The sequence below is a fragment of the Peromyscus californicus genome, unplaced genomic scaffold (assembly GCF_007827085.1).
Source record: "Peromyscus californicus insignis strain IS unplaced genomic scaffold, ASM782708v3 Scaffold_18__1_contigs__length_77618521, whole genome shotgun sequence".
NCBI classification, from domain to species: Eukaryota; Metazoa; Chordata; class Mammalia; order Rodentia; family Cricetidae; genus Peromyscus; species Peromyscus californicus.
In genome coordinates this window covers 76,984,592-77,003,898 of record NW_026294480.1, presented here as the reverse complement: position 1 = coordinate 77,003,898, position 19,307 = coordinate 76,984,592, and the positions used below count along the sequence as shown (strand labels likewise).

Genomic DNA, 19,307 nt, shown 5'->3' with positions numbered 1-19,307 from the left:
CTGATGTACAAAGTGAGTTCCAGGATGACCAAGGCTACACATAGAATCCCTGTCTTGAAAAACAAACAAATAAATAAATGAATGAATAAATATGTTCAATCTTATTTTATTTTAACTGTAATCTCTGTAACCTAGACAGAAAACATTTAAAGAAAGGAGACCAAGGTTAGACAGTCAAATAACGTAAGCTTCTCTTTGCTAATTTCTGTTTAGTAATTGGCACTTAGCTGACATGCTTTGGCATTGTTAAGAATAGGTATAAAGTCACAATTTCTCTCAGAAAATTTCAGAGGGTAGCCAATGTGATCCTGGGTCCTTTGCCCTTTTCAGTAGTCATGAAGAAACGGCATCTGTTTCCCCACATGGCCAGCATCTAACGTAGTGCCTCTGCTGTAGAGAGGATTTTAGGATATCTGGAATGATCTGTCCTAAATGGGAGATCTCTCTGCTGGATGTTTTAGAGGGGTTCATGGCATGGCATTTACATGAAAAACTTATAAACTAACAGAGAGAACTTCAGCTAGGGTTCTGGTCCCTGTTTGTATTCTACTAAGCAGAGCCCAGGCATGGTTTCTTCACAGCAACTGAGGAGAGCTTATACTGTGAGTGTGTCTCCAAGGTTCCTTTCAAAGTATTGACAGAACTTTTCCTTGTTAAAGTATTGAAATATGATCACCTCTTCATATGGCGGGTTCTAAATTCTTGTAGTCAACCAAGTATGGATGAAAAATATTTGAACCAACTGCCTCTGTACCAAACATGTACAAACTTATTTTTTTGTATCTATTCCCTTAAATAATGCAGTATAGCAAGTATTTACATTGTATTAAGTATTAAAAATGGTCTAGAGATGATACTGTGTACTGGAGGATATGCTTAGGTTATTTAGCAGTCTCTTGCATTCTATGCAAAGGATTTGAGAATCTATTGATTTGTCCTAGAGAACAACTGTATTTCCATAAAGGTTGACACAGAAACACTTCTCAGATTTCCTAGTTTCTGACCTCTCCTCCCTAGGACTTTTTCAGAATCTAATAGCTACTAACAGGAGCAAGGGTCCTCTACTCAGCTGCATTTGTGCACAGCAACCAACCAACGCCTTACAAGCGAGTTGTTAAATATTTAATATCACTTCCCCAAATGGATTAGATTGTAGCATGCTTGAAAGTGAAGGAATAGAGCACATTAAATACATACTTGCATAGTCTCAATCTCCAAAACCACCAGGCATGGAAGCATTCTGATTTCTACTTTATAGCTAAAATTCTGGGAGACTGAAAAAGCTGCCAACAGTAAATCAGTAAGTGGGGAAATAAGAATTGAAATGTAAACCCATATAACTCCAAACCTTGTGTTCTCTACTCTCCAAATTGCTTCTCATGGGACCTGTAGTGGGCTTGTGTTAGGGCTGCAGCTAGCTTTCCTGACTGTAAATAATAAGTTTTTCCCCTTTGTTGATGACATGTTGTATTTCAGGAGCAGCCCACACAAAAGAGCCTGAATGACAATCTCCTGGTGCCCCAAAGCTCCAGCAGCAGCAATGTGGAGGGCAGAAGGGACGAGCTGGCACAAGGGGCTCCTTCAGAGGCAGTGCTGCGGCTCCTACAAAGTGCTTTTAGCAAAAACCCACCTTCAAAGCAATCACCAAAGAAGTCTGCAGGTGCAAAGCTCAGCATCCCTTATGAGAGTTTCTATGAAGCCCTGGAGAAGCTAAACAAACCCTCCCAGCTTGAAGACGCTGAGGACAATCTGTACAGCGACTATGTTGATGTTTTCTATAACACAAAACCTTATAAACATAGAGATGATAGGCTGCTGCAAGCTCTAGTGGACATTCTGAATGAGGAAAATTAATAGTGTGGCCCTAAGTTGGAAATATTCATGCATCCTCCTTCCCCTTAGACTTTCCTGGGTCTAGAGTTGTGTCACTGATTCCTATGCTTACAATGTCCTTGGTGGTGTTTTTACTTTTTCTCCTCAAACTGTACCTTGGGGTGAGTTCCAAAAGGAAGTCAACTTCATGAATGGGTCTCAGTGTTTAAGAATGTCTTCCCTATCTGTACAAATAAAGCAACTTCTTTCTAAAGTCACTGTTGACATACCCAGTGGAATGGCTCCTTGAGCACCTCCCCTATTTCATATCTCACAAAAATAGGAAAAGACTGGGAGATCCATTTTAATTTAGAAAAGTTATCTACAAAGGTGGGGGAGTACTACAGTTTATCTTGTTCCCTATTTTCAATTGGGTTCTTGGAATTTTGATCATAAGGAAACCTTCATAAAGTATCTAGCGAAAGTTCACAACTAGGTCTGCACCCTAGGCAGCACTATGTGTTGCTCATGCTGAGGCAGATAATCTGACCATTTTAGAGGGGGGCAGAATAAAATGCATTATTGACATATGAAAACAGATCTTCAATTTTATATTAGATAGAAGAGTTATAGAATATTCCTCTTGATAGATGTACCATGCAGAGATCTCTATGGATCCAAAGATAGCTGTGACTCATGCTGTATATGGCCTGGTCTTCTATTTCCCTTTCTGCCTTGTATGTTTCCTTTCTGAGCCACAAACTCAAAACTCAAAGAACTAATTCATGCCAATTTCTCAGAACAAAATTATGTTTGAAGTTGGCAAATGCCTAGTAATAGTTTTGTTTAATAACAAGCAGCCACTCAGTGTATAGAAAACCAGTGTACTAACGGAGAAAATAGTGATTTAAGGGGAGAAGCAATGAGACATTTTCACAAGTTATGTTCCTAGGACAGGTTCTTCTGATTCTCTGTAAATGAGTGTTCATTTCTGGATACCATAGGGTCTTCTCTAATCTCAGAGGACAGTATTCAGATTCTTACCAAATTCCTTCCATGTTTCAAATCAGAAAACAGATGGGCTGCACTTAGGTCTTATTTGTCCTTCCTGTAAGTCATGCAGAATGTCTGGAAAATGTGAAGGACTGTTCAAAGTGTGAGATTTCACATAAAATCTGATTTTCAGACCCATCTTCTATCACTGCAGTAGCCGGCAAAAGGCAGCTCCTTCTTAGTATGAATCAAAGTCCAGGCTTCCCCGGCTGGCTTTTTACAATAGCCACTTTATTTGTTGCTACTCAGTATCCCATGGGCATTTATCCCTTTTTAACTTAAGTGTGTTAATTGAAGAAGATAAGGTTTCATCTTCATTCTCCTCCAAGTACTTCATGAACATGGACAATGTCCACCCTCCATTAACCTCTCTTCTGTTTGTTCCTACTTCTCCTCCTCCTCACAAGTGCTCCTGCCTCCAATTCCTGTCTTTGCATTTCATCCAGATTCCACATAGAAGAGAAAAATGTGATATTTATCTTTCTACACATGTGATTTTTTTGCCCACTCCCACACTGAATGAATCTGTATAAAGTGTAAATGCGTTAGGAAAAAGATTTCACACAATTACTTCTAGGCGGGCTTTGCCATTAAGAATTGAGTTTGCTGTGACCTAGTTAGTTTGTTGCATTTGTAAGTAAAAAGAGTACTTGGAACCCTAAAAATATCTCTGAAGTTTCATTTAATATGAGCACTTAATCTTATCTCACTGGATATTCATTTTTATTATTCATTAACTAGAGACCCCTGCTTCCTTCTCTTAACATGCCAATATAGACTCTAGTTAACTGAACTCTTGCGTTCTCCAACTGAGTTTGTTTGTAAATTTTCTACCAAGTCTGAGCATTCTACAGCCACTCCTAGCATTGAATTAGTTCAGAAAGACAGTTCATTGCTTTTTCTTTGAGTGTGGTTAGTATGACAAATTTTCACCTCCTGTTTCATCATTTGAATTTATACATAACAAGGTTCTCTCCAGAGCCATGCCTGTGATGCTTAGAAGGCTTGCAGTAGCCCTCTGTCCTTGAAGGTTTTACATGGTGTTTGTTATAAGGTTTAAATGAAATTTTCACTATTGTAGCACATTAAAACTGTAAAGGACTTAAGAGTTATTACATTAAATTTTAACTAATTAAAAATGGCCTAGAGGAAGATATCACTAATTGTTAACTAGTGATTTAGAACAATGAAAGAGCTGGAAGTCAACACCATCCTTCCCTAGTTCTTATACTAAATACATGAAGATTTTCTTCAGCCCTTTTGAATAGTATCTTTTCCCTGTAAGAACCCCAACCAACTCGTGAGCTATAGCCAAAGGTTCACTCTGGATAAGCTTTAATATTTAGACAACACCATGTGCGAATGTTTCCAACCTGGAGTATAGATTGTTTAGACAAAATATTTTTTGTCAGTTTGTTTTCAGTGCCTATGTGGGTTTTTGTGAAAATGTTAAAAATGATAATTATATAATATTTCCCTTGGAATTTTAAGCTATATTTTCTTTACAGGTATTTATAATGTACCAAATGCTTTTATCAGACAGAATTTTAAAAGGCATATTAAATTATATTAAAGAATCAAAAGCTTTCATGAGAATAAGAATGTTTCATCCAATAAAATATTTTTGAAAGGCATATCCCTCTGTGAATGGAAAAGTATATACATATATATGTGTGTGTGTGTGTGTATAAAAGCATATGTATATATATGTATGTGTGTATGTGTATGTATGTGTTATGATACTAAAAGCTTTGTTTATCTAATATCCTAATAATGTACAACTGAGTCTAACATGGTTTTAGAATTCTTAATGGAACTCCGACATTACACACTTGATGTATTAATCAGAGTATGTAAAATATACTTATAAATAAGAATAAATGCTTCCTCACTAAGTCAAAAAGGAAAAGCTCATGTTTCCAATAAAAATAGGTTCTCTCTTTTTCCCAATGTGTTTTCCAAATGGACTTTAGGAAAACTGGAGGTTTACAGTAAAATGTTGATCAACTCATTTTTAGGTGGTTTGGCTTTCTTAGAGGCAAATTAAGTACCTACTTGGACAGGCACATTTCATTTTCATACCCAACCCAGGCTTTCATGTTCATGAGAACACAAGGAAGCTGTGTAATTGAACCTTAACTGAGGTGTTGAGGAGGAGAAAAGGCAGGCAAAAAAAAAAAAAAAAGGGCTCACTGCCTCAGAGAAATCATTTGTGACAATTCGGTTTATAAGCCAAAGTAAAGCAGCCAAGCTGTGGTCCCTTCTTCCAAAATGTCCCCTGATGAAGCCTCCAGTCTCCATTCTCAGGACAGTCTTCCCCCTGCACAAGCTACCACCCCTCAAAATTCCACAGCTCAGAAACAGACCTTTCTGTCCCTGAAGATGGGTTTTCTCTGACAATCAACTCTCCTCTCCTAAGAGAGCAGTCATTTAAACTAAAATAATATTTCAAGTATTCCAGAGGGAATGTTCTAACTTGGCTTTGTCCTCCCAGTCCAGACTTTGTAAGCATTACTCTTGACCAATGCATCAACAAAGAAATGCTATAGGCATGCTATGTGCATCATGTTCATACCATCTTCCAGACAGGTCGAGACCACTTTTATGGTATGTCTACCATGTTTACAGCTCCCACACAATTTTCCTGGAATGCCACAAAACATTTTGTTTTACTGCACATGCCCAGTTGGGTATCTATTGAACCTGACAAGGGAACCATAGCTCAAGAAAAGTTCTTGGGTTTTGTTTAGGGATATTTGTACACTGTGTGAAGGTATGTCATTGTGATTGGTTTAATAAAAAGCTGAATGGCCAATAGCTAGGCAGAAAAGTTTAGGCAGGATTTCTGGGCAGAGAGAGGAACTCAGGTAATAAACCTAGGCCCATGACATTAGCCAGCAAGACATGAAGAGGAGAGGTAAAGAGTCACATGGAATAGAAACAGGTTAATATATAATATATATTATAAGAGCTAGTAGAACAAACCTAAGCTAAGACCAAGCTTTCATAATTAATAATAAATCTCTGTGTCATTACTTGGGGGTTGGCAGTCCAAAGAAAGTCCAACACGAAAGACTTACTGCATTTGGTGCCCAATGTGGCACATGACCACACTAACCAAGAAGTCATGCCAGCCAGTGCCTGGACCTCTCTGTAAGCACTCATAACAGTTGGCTGCCACTCATGGGGACTCTAGATAGCAGGCTCAGTAGCTTCCCATAGCAGAGGTAGGTAAACACAGCTTTCAGCTGGTATCTTCGGGGAAATAAGACTTGGCTCTCATGGACCCGAAGGGGTCAGAGCCAGCCACCAGTGCCATGTGCTAGTGGGGCAAGCCTAAGCTAAAGCCAAGCTTTCATAATTAATAATAAGTCTCTGTGTCTTTATTTAGGGGCTGGCGGTCCAAAGAAAGTCTGACAAGAAAGACTCACTATAGGTCTGTTTTTTATTAATTGGATTTGTTATTTGATATTTACCTCCTAGCCCCATCATTGTCCCCTTCTCCCTCCAAATTCCTGACATGCATAACTTTTTGTTTTGTTTCATGATCCATTGAGTTTAACCAGAGCTATCTATGTGACCAATTGTTTGAAATTATCCATTGGAACTTGGTGAAGGTAATGACTTCCTCCTCTCCACAATTTTTCAGTAGCCTGTAATTCATCATGGATGGGTAGGACCTCATGAGCCAATAACAGATTGTTGGCAGGGCCAGTTTTGTGCAGACCCAGTAGTAGTAATAGCAGCTGCTGTAAGCTAAAGATTCCAATGTCTGTGTTGCACCCAGAGGATGACATTTCTCAGTCTTTCTCCCTATTTTTCAGGTCTCACATTATTTCTGTCCATAGACATTCTCTGAGCTTAGATTAGTGGTATAAATGTCTCACTAGCGACTGAGAACTCATTCTGTCACTTATTCTCAGCTCCTTGAAGGAGTATTCACAACAGTTCATTGCAAAAAGAGGCTTCTCATTATGGTTGAGAGTAGTATTTTTTTATGGGTATAAACATAGATATTTAGAAGATAGTTTGACGTTTTGTAAATTTAACTAAATTAAAATAGTAAGTTCACATAGGTACACTTTTAATTTTAGGGTTGGTTTTTAAATATTTTTATTAATTCCTCTCAAATTTGCCTCTATCTTCTAGTCCTCTAATTTTTTGTATCCTTGTTATTCAATACAAGCTTCAATTTGTATTGTCCATATACTTCTGAGTGTAGGGATATCCACTGCTGTAAGAATGATCTAAGAGTATACCCTAAAAGAAAACTGACTCTTCCTCCCCCTGACACCATAGCTCCTCAGGGCTCATGAACTCCTTATTCCATGCTAGAATGTTGATTGGCTTTACTTTGTTCAGCTCCTGAACAGGCAGGCCACCTATTGGTTTAATTATTAAGGCAACTCCATGTAGTTAAAAGGGAGGTTATTTTGTGGGGTAACTTGCAAGTGAAGGGATAGGTAACAAGGTCTGGGAAAGGAGAAGCACAGTCCAGTGGCATTCTCTGGAGAACTCTGTTTGGTCTACTTCCAGAGTCCAGGATTCAGGAACCAAGAGTGCCAGCCCATTGGGATCCCAGGTCTTCAGGGGTCCTCTCTCGGCTCCGCCTTGTAGGCATGGCAGTTACAGAAGCCTCAATGGGGGTGACACTTTTCCAGGTCAAAGCTGAAACGGCTACCCACTACGAAAGGCTACCCCCTTTTGTCTAAATAAGAAGGTTCTAACCTAATACAAGACTATATACAATAGAAATGATTGTCAATTATTGTCCAGGAGTAATAAGGGATAATGACCTAGATAAGATGGAACTACAACCAACACAAACAATATCAAACAAGAGACACATACTAAAGTCCAGAGAATTCTGGAGCATAAGTAAATGGCATGTTACAAAGATCATTCCAAAAGGTGTCCTATCCTAAAGGACCTAAATCTAATACTTAATATGTTCTATCTTAGTATATATACTAAGTTGTAACTATAACTGCTAATCTTTAATCCCATCAAAGACCTGAGAAGGAATATAATGATACCTGAGAAATGGAAGATGGATGCAAGCAACTTTCAGGAGTCTTGCAAGAGTAGACAGAGACAGCTGGCAGCCTGGACAGTCATCCAATGTTTCTCAGCATTGTTGGTACATTCAAATTGGTTACAGGCCTAGAGTATCTGATAGACCATTTTCAGAAGCAGGAATTCTGAAAGACCATCTTACCCTGTCTTGGCAGAGTACAGCGGTTGCTTTCCTTGTGTCCCACTTGTCCAGAAAGGACAGCATTCATACTGTCAGCAGTCGAGGCAAGGGCAGTTCTTTGCCCATTTTGTGCCAAGAAGATAAACTCCCAAATGGAAATGTCTTAGAAGCCCAACATTCTCTTGGGATCAAATTGGTGCTGCCAGGAGCAATTGTGTCTCACATCAACAGAATTCTAAGTTATTTAAATGCCATATTCTCTAGGTCCCTGAAGTGTTTGAAGATTACCTATCCATCTGACCTATGTATCTGTAAATCTGGATAACCTAACTAACATAACTATAGAGATGACAAGCATAGGTGACTATAAATCTATAAGTCTTATCTACCTAAATAACCTAAGGACTAAGGCTTCATGTAAACAAGGTAAACAAATGTACAATAAAAGGATGATGACTTCAAAATTGTGACAATACAGAAAATATCTTTAACAGAGGTGCTGTGGGATGTTCTGTATGGCAAAGGTGTTGCTCTGATTGGTTAATAAATAAAACACTGATTGACCAGTAGCCAGGCAGGAAGTATAGGTGGGACTAACAGAGAGGAGAATTGAGGGAACAGGAAGGCAGAGAGGGATGCCTGCCAGCTGCCACCATGACAAGTGAGATGTAAGGTACCGGTAAGCCACGAGCCACATGGCAACTTATAGATTAATAGAAATGGGTTAATTTAAGATAAAAGAAGTAGATAACAAGAAGCCTGCCATGGCCATACAGTTTATAAGTAATATAAGTGTCTGTATGTTTATTTTATAAGTGGGCTAAGGAACTGCTGGGGCTTGGCAGGACCCGAAGAGAAAACTCTCAAGCTACACAGAGGTAGGAATGTATAGTGCAATATGCAATATGACAACAATCCTAAATATATATCAATATACAAAATATCCTAAACAGAGGTAGAACATCCATACAGTATGACAGATATAAATTTAGATTTGTATCAATATACAAATATTTCAAATGAGAGTAGAAATATATGTACATTATAACAAATATAGTTCTGTATTTGTATCAATATACAAATTATCTTAAACAGGAATATAAAGATAGTTTACATTTGTATCAACATATAAGAATCCATAACAGTGCAAACTATCTAAGGCTGCTATTGGGCACCAGATATTGGTTTAATTATTAAGGCAACTCAAGGTAGTTAAAAGGGAGGTTTATTTTGTGGGGTAGCTTACAAGTAAAGGGATAGGTGTCAGGGTCTGGGAAAGGTGAAGCGCAGTCCAGTGGTGTTCTCTGAAGAACTCTGATCAGTCTACCTCCAGCATCCAGGATCCAGGAACCAAGAGAGCTGGGCCATCCGGATCTTGGGTCTTCAGGAGTCCTCTCTTGGCTCCGCGTGATAGTTACTGAAGCCTCAATGGGGGTGGCACTTCCAGGTCAAAGCTGGAACAGCTACTCACTATAGACACCACGGTTGATATGAGTTTATGGATGCAACAGGCCTTATACTCCAGTCCTACCCAACCTTTGACCCTTACAATCTCTTTTGTCTTCTCTTCCATGATGGTCCCCGAACCTTGAGGAGAGGGGTTATGATATAGATTTTCATTTATGGCCAGATATTCCATAGCATTTACTCTCTGCACTTCTGCCCTTCAACCCATTGTGAATTTCTCTGTTAAGAACCCTTCACTACACAAGGATGCTTCTCTGATGAGGGCTCAGAGCTGCACTGCATGTGGGTAGAGAAATGTGATTTAAAGGGAGTTTGATATTATGTCTATTTAGCAATACAATAGTAGTTTTTGCACTATTATAATATTTACTCATAAGGCTGTGAGTTTATGGGTACAGTGGTCCTGTCATGTCCAAAAGACAGTATCTCATTCTAGTCTCACACAACATCTGGCTCTTACAATCTTTCTAACTCCTCTTCCATAATGGCTCTGAATCTTGAGGGGAGAGTGTAGCTAGAGTTTTCCTGCCTGGCCCACAGTCTGGACAAATCTCTCTCACCTGCCAGTCCCACAGTCGCTCAGACACGACCAAGTAAACACAGAGACTTATATTGGTTACAAACTGTATGGCCGTGGCAGGCTTCTTGCTAACTTTTCTTACAACTTAAATTAATCTATTTCTATAAATCTATACCTTGCCACGTGGCTCGTGGCTTACCGGCATCTTCACATGCTGTTTGTCATCATGGCGGCTGGCAGTGTCTCCCTCTCAGCCTTCTACTTCTCAGCTTTATTCTCCTCCTTGTCCCGCCTATACTTCCTGCCTGGCCACTGGCCAATCAGTGATTTATTTATTGAACAATCAGCAACACACTTGACATACAGACCATCCCACAGCAGGAGAGATATGATATAATTGTTTATTTTGTGGCTTCCCAAAACTTTGGGTTCTTGACCATATTTGCAGTGCCAAATATATATATATATATATGAAGCAGGCCTTAATCTAATTATAAAGTGGTTGGTTACATTCAAAACATTTGTGCCAACTATTGTACCCAAAGGTGATGATTTAATTTTATAAAGTCATACAAATAGTGTATGAACACGTTATTATCATACAAAATTTAAAATACAGAAGTATGTACAATAAAAATTGATGGCCCATTAGACAGATACACCCCTGTCCCCAGTCTAAGACACTTCCCAACTATAGCTAGCAGTTTAAGTAAAATTTCTCTACAATAAGTATTACAATAAAATTGAAGTATACAAAATTCTGTGTAAAAATGAAATGAGGTATATAAATATGGTCTTTACTCTTTAGAAGCTTATTATCCATCAATTTAGATGCCCATCAACTGAAGAATGATAGTGAAAATGTTGTACATATAGACAATGGGATATTAATCAGCTGAAATAAAAACTGAAATCTTGAAATTTTCAGGTGGATAAAGATGGAACTGGAAAAAAATTACACTGATTGAGGTCACTCAGGACCCTAAGACAAATGCCTGATATTCCTTCTCATATGAGAGTTTCAGCCTCAAATCTTTTGTTTTGTGGATTTAAAATTAACATGGAGTAAATATGAAAGGTAGGAAACTAGAAATAAGTACTGACAAAGTGATGCATTCCATGTGACAGGAAATAGTAGAATACAGGTGAAATGAAAGTAGAGACCTGGAATATGGGGCAGAAGAGTTCAAACAAGTAGTCCATAACAGGGCTGTGAAACTGAAGGGCCAAGTGAAGGCTTAAACAAAGCATAGGGGTTGAAGCGATGGCTCAGCAGTTAAGAGTGTTTACTTTTGTAGCAGAGGATCAGAATTTGACCTAACACCTACATCAGGCAGTTCACAAATCTCCAAGGAATCTGACACTCCTTATGGCTTCACAGGGTACCTACACACACATGTGTGAATACACACACAAATGACATAAAAAAATCTTTAGAAAAATAAAGTGTACATGAAGAAGCTACTTGGGGACTGAGCTCTTGCAAACCAAGTAAAAAATATAATAATAATGGATAATAGAACAGGTATGATAAGAAAAAGCAGGGGAGAATTCTGGCAATTGGATGAACGGCCACTAGCAAGGCAGGAAAAAGGATACATGGGGCTGGCAGGCAGAGAGAGTAAATAAAAGGAGAAAAAGAGATCAAGAAGCAAGAAAGGAGAGGAAGAGTCCAGGGGCCAGCTGCCTGGCCACAAAGCCGCCCAGCCACACAGCCAGCCAAGGATTAAGAGTTAAAATAAGATATACAGAGGTAAGAGAAAGGAAAAAACCCAGAGGCAAAAGGTAGACAGGCTAATTTAAGGAAAGTCAGCTAGAAAGAAGCCAAGCTAAAGCTGGGCATTTATAATTAAGAATAAGCCCCTGTGTGTGATTTATTTGGGAGCTGGGTGATGGGCTCCCCAAAAAAGCCAAAGAAGCAAAGAACAAAAGAGGAAAAGCAACCAGCTACATTAATTTTCTTATCCAATGCTGGACTCTGCATGCAGCAAGACCATTTATAGGGTAACCAACTACTTTCTTGGTTGGATTTAAGGCATACTCCACAGGGGAATTCATTTCTTGTACTATAAAAATGGTTAAAACCCTTAGCGAGGGAAGTCATAGACCCTAAGAGAGCAATTATTGATTTTGTTTTTATAAATGATCATGTTGTTGAACTGCTTTCTAAATGTTTATGTTTAAATGCATAGATTTGTGCTGCTACTAACCTCAGTCAGAGAAGTGCTTTATTGTAATGGATATGGTTAATGCAGAGGTATGTTAAATGTTCAAAGTGCTGAAAAGAGTTGACTGTGAGTGCTCAGCCACAGATGGTGCATCTATATCATCTCCCTCTTCTGAAAGCTCAAAGAGCATCATGGAAGAGGGAGTGGCAAGAATGAGCCAAAGGATAGGGAAGGATGCTCTGAAGTGCTTTCCTCTGGCCATGTCATATCTATTGAACACAAACACTCACAGCAGATGTGACAACTGAGACAGTATCTGTTCAAGATCGAGCCAGTTAAAACTCCAGCATGGATTGGGGAGGGGGTCCAAAAAGTCCAGCCCTAGCTGAAGATCTATTGATAATAATGGCTGCTTGGGAAGGAACAGTTACCTTTCTTTGGGAATCGGACCATTGGTAGGCTTCCCACGCCCCGCCCCCATAGATGGTCTCACACCAACGTGCATGTGAGCAGCACTAACTGGACTCAGAGGGTTAAAATAAATCAAGCAATATAAGTTTTAAATGTTTTATATTTTTTATTAGCACACAAATAGACTGGTTTCCTTGTGGCATATAAAAATTATAAGATAAAAGGTAGATTTTTGGTCTACTCAAAAAAAAAGAGAATATGGATATGAAAGATAAAAAGGGAGATTATTGAATCTACTTTTAAAAAGGAACTGCTTATTTTAAATAAGATAAGTAATGAATTTTTTTTGTCTAAATTTGTCAAATGTTAATGGACTGGACATTGTTAATATATATAATGGAATTTTTTGTCTGAATCTGTCAAATGTGAATGGACTAGACATTGTTAATTTAATTCTTACTGTATATATTGTAGATACTTATTGTATATACTTTTTCTTATATTTGTTATAACTTTTTTTATTTTAATCAAAAAAGGGATATGTGGTTGATTTATTGTGCACCCCAATAAACTTATCTGGGGGTCAGAGAAAGAACAGCCATTATATTAAACATAGGTTTAGGCAGTGGTAGCACACGCCTTTAATCCTAGCATTCCGGATCTTTGTGAGTTCAAAGCCACACTGGAAACAGCCAGGCATGGTGACACATGTCTTTAATCCCAGGAAGTGATGGCAGGAAGAAGAAAGGTGTATAAGGTGTGAGGACCAGGAACTAGAGTCTTTTAGAGCTTTTGGGCTTTTAGCAAGCAGTTCAACTGAGATCCATTTGGGTGAGGACTCGGAGGCTTTCAGTCTGAGGAAATCAGATCGGCTGAGAAGTTGGCAAGGTGAGGTTAGCTGTGGCTTGTTCTGTTTCTCTGATCTTTCAGTGTTCACCCCAATACCTGGCTTATTAATAAGACCTTTTAAAATTCATGCTACAGTGGCATTTTCATACATACATGAATTGATAACTCCTTTCTCTAAATCCAAAAAGGATAAAATGTCAGAATCAATGGGAAAAATAGAAATAACTGTAAAGTATCTCTGGCTAGTGTGATCTAGTCTTAGATATTATCATCCCTCTCTGGTCCCGAGGCTATTCTGACAGCTATTTCATCATAAGCAATGAAGACTGTACTCCAGTGACAGGGAGTAGGAAGTACAGCTGAGTTCCCATGACAAGAAAGCCAGAGGCAGCCGCTAAGGAGAAAGAACACAATGAAGGAAGGAAATAATCTGCTTAATTACCTTTGTGGGAGAGTCACAGTGCCATTTTCAAATATAAAAATTTATAAATCATTACTAACCATGGAGAGCAATAGGTTCTTAACCACAGTTATAGTACAGTGAATTATTTAATTGAATTCTCACAAGAATTGTAAAACATTATGAAACAAATCATATCATTCCTAGTTTGTCCACTATAAAATTGTGGTATGGAAAGGTATTCAAGGTCACACAGATGGTGAGTAGTAGAGTTGGATTTTAATGTGGCAGTAGTTATAATCCCAGCACATGCCTCACAATAGCAATACACAGAGGTCATGCATATTTTAAAAGATATTTCTATGATGAGTCAAGTCAGAACCAGGTGATTCAAGCTATTAATTCTTTTCTACTATATGAAATCATACAGCTTTTACTGCTGAGTATTTGCTATGCTCTAAATATGCAAATCCCATATTTTCACAATAATTGCATGTTTCTTCCTGAGAATAAGTGATAGTATTTAAAATATTGGCATTAACTTGCAAGTGTTTTACAAATACAGAAGCTGAGAAAGATTAAGCCACTTAGCACTAATGCGAGAAATCCATGGAGTCTGCTTAAAGGGTAAAGGAATTTATTAGGGAGGAAAACTCACTACAGCACAGGAGATTTATCTTGGGTTCTGGAAAACCAAGTTACAGTCCCATACTGTTCTTCCACCTGTTCTGTCTCAGTATCTAAACCCATGAGGGAGAGCAGAGGCCTAAGTGCATCTCAGGTCTTAAGGGTAGCCCCGAACCATGCCCCAGGGACAGGTACTTCAAGGTCATAGGTAGATAAGACAGTTATATGCTATATCTCTAGGGGCAGTGCTTCAAAGTCATAGACATAACAGCTATCCACTACATAGCATGGATCACACAGCTAAGCAAGTATTTTTAAATTGATCTATCTGACTCCATCTTTTTCACTTTTGAGCTTCATTTCTCCATTTTCTCTTGATAAACAATCTCATGACTTCAAAAACAATGAGGTAATTTTTTCCTGTTTCATTAATTCAAAAGTTATAAATTCCAGTCAAGCTAAAAGCAAAGTAGATGTCCTGTTACATCAATCAGAGTGGCCTGTAGGTGTACCTCTAGGGAATTTTCTTGACTGATATAGGAGGACTCAGCCCACTGTTGATCCCTAGGCAGGTGGGCCTGAGATGCACAAAAATGCTAGCTGAGCAAAGCAGTGGGCAGGAGCCAGTAAGCAGTATTCCCTGCTGGTTTCTGCTTCAAGCTCTGCTTAGCCATCAATCAATTATGGACTATAAAAACCTATAAGCCAAAATAAACTTTTTCTCCCAAGTTGCTTTTGGTCTCAGCAGCAGAAAAGCAAACCAGAACAACTTGACTCTATTTGAATTTGTGTGTAATCCACACCCAGGACTGCCAAATCATACTGACATTATGGGGATTCTTTTCTCATTCCTTGACCTCTCTGCCTTGATACCCTGTGTCTGTGTGTGTGTGTGTGTGTGTGTGTACAAATTTTCCAAAGTTTATTCTCCAATATTGTTCAATGATGAGCATGTGAGATATCTTTAAGTTTATAAAATATTTTATGGTCTTGTACATTTGCAAAAAAAAATCTTATTTCATTTTTGTTGTTTTTCTTTTGGATCTTATGATTATTTTATGCTTGTTTGTTTTGATTTCACTGCAGGAGTTCTCAGAAGTCCATTTAATATACTAGTGTTCACTATGAACATTTAAGATGGACGTTCCTTGCTCATCTCTCTAGGCAGAGTTATTTTTCCTGAAGCATTTGCCAGGACCAGAATTCTTTCAACTTGAGACATTATTTTCCAGCCATCCTTCTCCAGCTAATAACTCCACAGCTTGATTCTAGGTTCTGAAGAGTGAGTGAAGCTTACAATTGCCACATGCCTGGTATCTCTGGGATATTACAGCTCATGCCATTCCTTTGCCTCAGTAAGGAATGATGCAGCACCAGCTGACACAGAGTGGGTGCCAACTGTGGTCAATAAGGGACATGAGTCAGAGCCCCCACCAGGATGATCAAGATAGAAGAAACTCACTTTCCGAGGGGAGAGGACTCAATGTGATAAAAAAAGAAAGAATCCACTCCATCACATATTTGTGGTAGAGTGGTTATTGTCCCGGTTTGTTAAGAACACCCTTGATTTATTGCCGTTGTATTAGGATAATTATGGTTTCATATGTGTCTTGTATGACAACGTACATACTGTTATCATAACAAGGATTGTCTTGCAGATAATGAAACTCTTTTTGAAATTTGTTGTCAATACTACAATCATTGAGTCTCAGAATTAGAAAGAATTGCCTATTTTTTTGAAGTTTCTCACACTTGAGAGAGATGCTACTTACTCATAAGGAGATGCAGACTACAAAACAAGGCTTCTTCCCTGTCTCTTTCACCTTGTATCTATATGTGATGTCAAGAACTTTGACAGCTATTGGGGGACATTACTGAATACAGTAACTGTTTCTGAAAGAGCTCCCTAATTTTATGTTTCAAGTCCTATAAAACCTGGATCTTCCTCCTTCTCATCTCTTTGTCTTCAGTCATGAAGTCTAATTGTTCAAGCATTCCAATTTCTCCATCATCAAAGCTACCATTTGGTTCACACTGTGTCTTCAGCATCACTACTGTAGACAGAGTTCTCCCTGATCTCCTTTCATCCTGTGATGTCACCAAACTGTACATTGCATTATATTACTTGCTCTTTGAAAATCCACTGAAATTAGAATTAGACCAAATGATTCACCTGGGTCAGAAACCCTGGAGAATTTGCCGTTAACTCTGGCTGCAGTTCATACATACCTTCTTGCTGACTCACTCTCTGGATTTAGTACACTAATCCTTTTCTAGCTGCTCTAAAGATCATTGTTGGGGCCATGCTATTCTGCCAACATGCCATACTCCACATTTTTATAGTTAATTCTTTTCTATTCATCTTTAGAACTCAGTTTACAAACCCTTATTTGGGAAAACTTTTCTGTCCAGTGGACCAGATTCAGTGAGAACTTCTCATTTATGCTCCAATACAATATGTATTAGAGTTTCAGTCACATACAACTGTTTGGTGTTTATATCTGTGAATGGCATGCCAACTCCATTAACATATCCCATGCTAATTATTGTACCATAAAGAAAAGTATCTTATATAAAAGGGTGAATGCACAACAAACCTTTATGGAATGCTTGCTTAGCACTTGATTAGCTTAACATTGAAAGCTATAATTTGTTTCATTAATTAGAAACTGAAAAGTGAAATTCATCCTTCTCAAGTAGCATGAATCAGTAATTTGAATATACCTTCCTAGGGATCCAGTACAGGCTCTGAGCATAAAATTCAGTAGGTGTGAATGCGTGAGACAGATACTTTCAAACATGGACAGGACCCTTAGGCCCCATCAAAACCTAACTGAGAGTCCTGGATGCCAGAGACGGAGAAGAAAATGAGAGAGAAATTCAAAGCTCAGGAGAGGAAATGAGTAACATCAAAAAAGCAGCAGGCAAGTTTCTTTCTCTGTCTCCTGTCATCCAATTGCTTAGTTATCAAATGGAGACTTTGTTCCTTTATGTTTAGATGTCAGACAATAATAGATTCAACTATGCCACACTATAGCTTTATGGAGTCTACATTATAGATCATCAACTGAAGCACTGACTCATGAGAATGCTATGTAATTTTATGTATTTTGATAAAGAAATGCTCTTACAACAATTGTAGTCTGCTGATTTTTCCTCGGGCTGATTTCAAAGTGGCTTGATAAAGTAATATAATAAAAGGTAAAATGAGAAACAAGCTACATGCCAGATGTACTAAACATAAGGAAGCCACGTAGATGACTAATATTTGAGATCAAAAGCCCATGGTCATGTGGCAAAGTAAACAGCTTCCCTGAAAGACCAAGATCTTGGGTCACTGTTTTACATCAGCAGCCAAGAGCAAGGCCAGGTGCAGATGCGTCAAATATCCAGGAAGCTGCTTCGGGCTTTGTTTTCTTTGCAATCTTTTAATCCACTATTTATTTATTAAGCATTATTGGTTAGAATGCAGCTTTACATTCAGATCAAGAAGGCATTCTAATCTATTATTAAATGCTTTAACTTGCATGGTGTGGCCTATAATGTCCACATGTAAGATTACCTAAGAGAAATTTATTAGGATAATAGTTTCTAAAATGTTTGAACCTATGGCCTCTGCATTCTTGATGTAATTATTTAGGACCTTAACAAGCCTTCCTATATGCAAGTTTTGTCTATTCAAACTTTGTGTTTAAAACTCAAGTTGAAAAATTGAATATAAGCCTTTAATCCCAGCACTCAGGAGGCAGATCTCTGAGAGTTCAAGGAACAGAGTGAGTTCCAGGACAGCAAAGGCTACACAGAGAAACCCTGTCTCAAAAAACAAAAACAAAACAAAACAAAACAAAAAACAGAAACAAAAAGCAAACAACAAAAAGGAAATATTTATGTGTAATCATTTATTTGATTATCATAATCAATCAAATTCATATAAAAATAATTATTTATATGAAAATAACTATTTCTCAAATAAAATGTTACTGAGAAAAATGCTGCTTTCATACATTTTTTGCAAATCTCTTTGAGGTCTGACTTAACAGAAGAAAGCTGGACTCTGCTATGTAGTTCAGCCCACCATCAACCTGCCACATGGCAATATTTTGGTATATGCATATCAAGATATAACTGAAAAAGGAAGAAATATAGTTCTGGATATTCTTTGATCCTATAGTAAAACAGTCAAGTTCTATGTCTTCAAGGGTACAATGTACATTCTTAGAACATATAAAAAAAATCTGTGCTCTCTTATATTATAGCCCATCAGCCCATCTTGAAGTAGCATTTATTGATGCATGGTTTTGTAGCATTACATATTGTTACCTAGACAACATTGAAACACTGAGTTATGCCTTTCTGCCAGATGTTTGCACAGACCATCACAAAATGTCATATTAGTTAATATAATCATTAATTTCATTTAAAAGTCTTCAAATATTGGGAAATTCAAGTTCATAAAAGTAGAAATGAATTTCCCAAAAATTTACATTACTTGAAAGAAAACTTCTACCATGAGCATCAAATACTTTCAGCTGTTTGTTAATTTTCCTGAAGACAACCATATCATTCGGCTTGCAGAAAATCGAATTATGCAAGCTTCTCATTTTGTCATCTGATTGAAAAATCACAAAGTCAAGGCTAAGTTTTGTTTTCTATAGTTTTACCAAAGGTCCTTTGAAGGTAGCTAGCTATTTTATAACTATCAGTGCAGCAGGGCAAAGCCTCCAGTTACCACTAGGAAAGCTTCGTGTCACTGCCTTGGTCCTTGCTCACGTCAGAATGACAGCTTCTCACCATTGGTGAATG

At 38.1% G+C, this 19,307-nt stretch overlaps 1 protein-coding gene across 1 annotated transcript in view; it reads left to right on the top strand.

Moving 5' to 3' along the window:
- Nucleotides 1-4,810, top strand: part of Pcsk1 (proprotein convertase subtilisin/kexin type 1) — a 44,583-nt gene extending 39,773 nt beyond the window's left edge. The window contains exon 14 of the mRNA XM_052743737.1: nt 1,477-4,810. Within this exon, the coding sequence (XP_052599697.1) occupies nt 1,477-1,854 (378 nt within the window). The 3' untranslated portion in view covers nt 1,855-4,810. The remainder of the gene's footprint in view (nt 1-1,476) is intronic.
- Nucleotides 4,811-19,307: the final 14,497 nt, after the last annotated feature.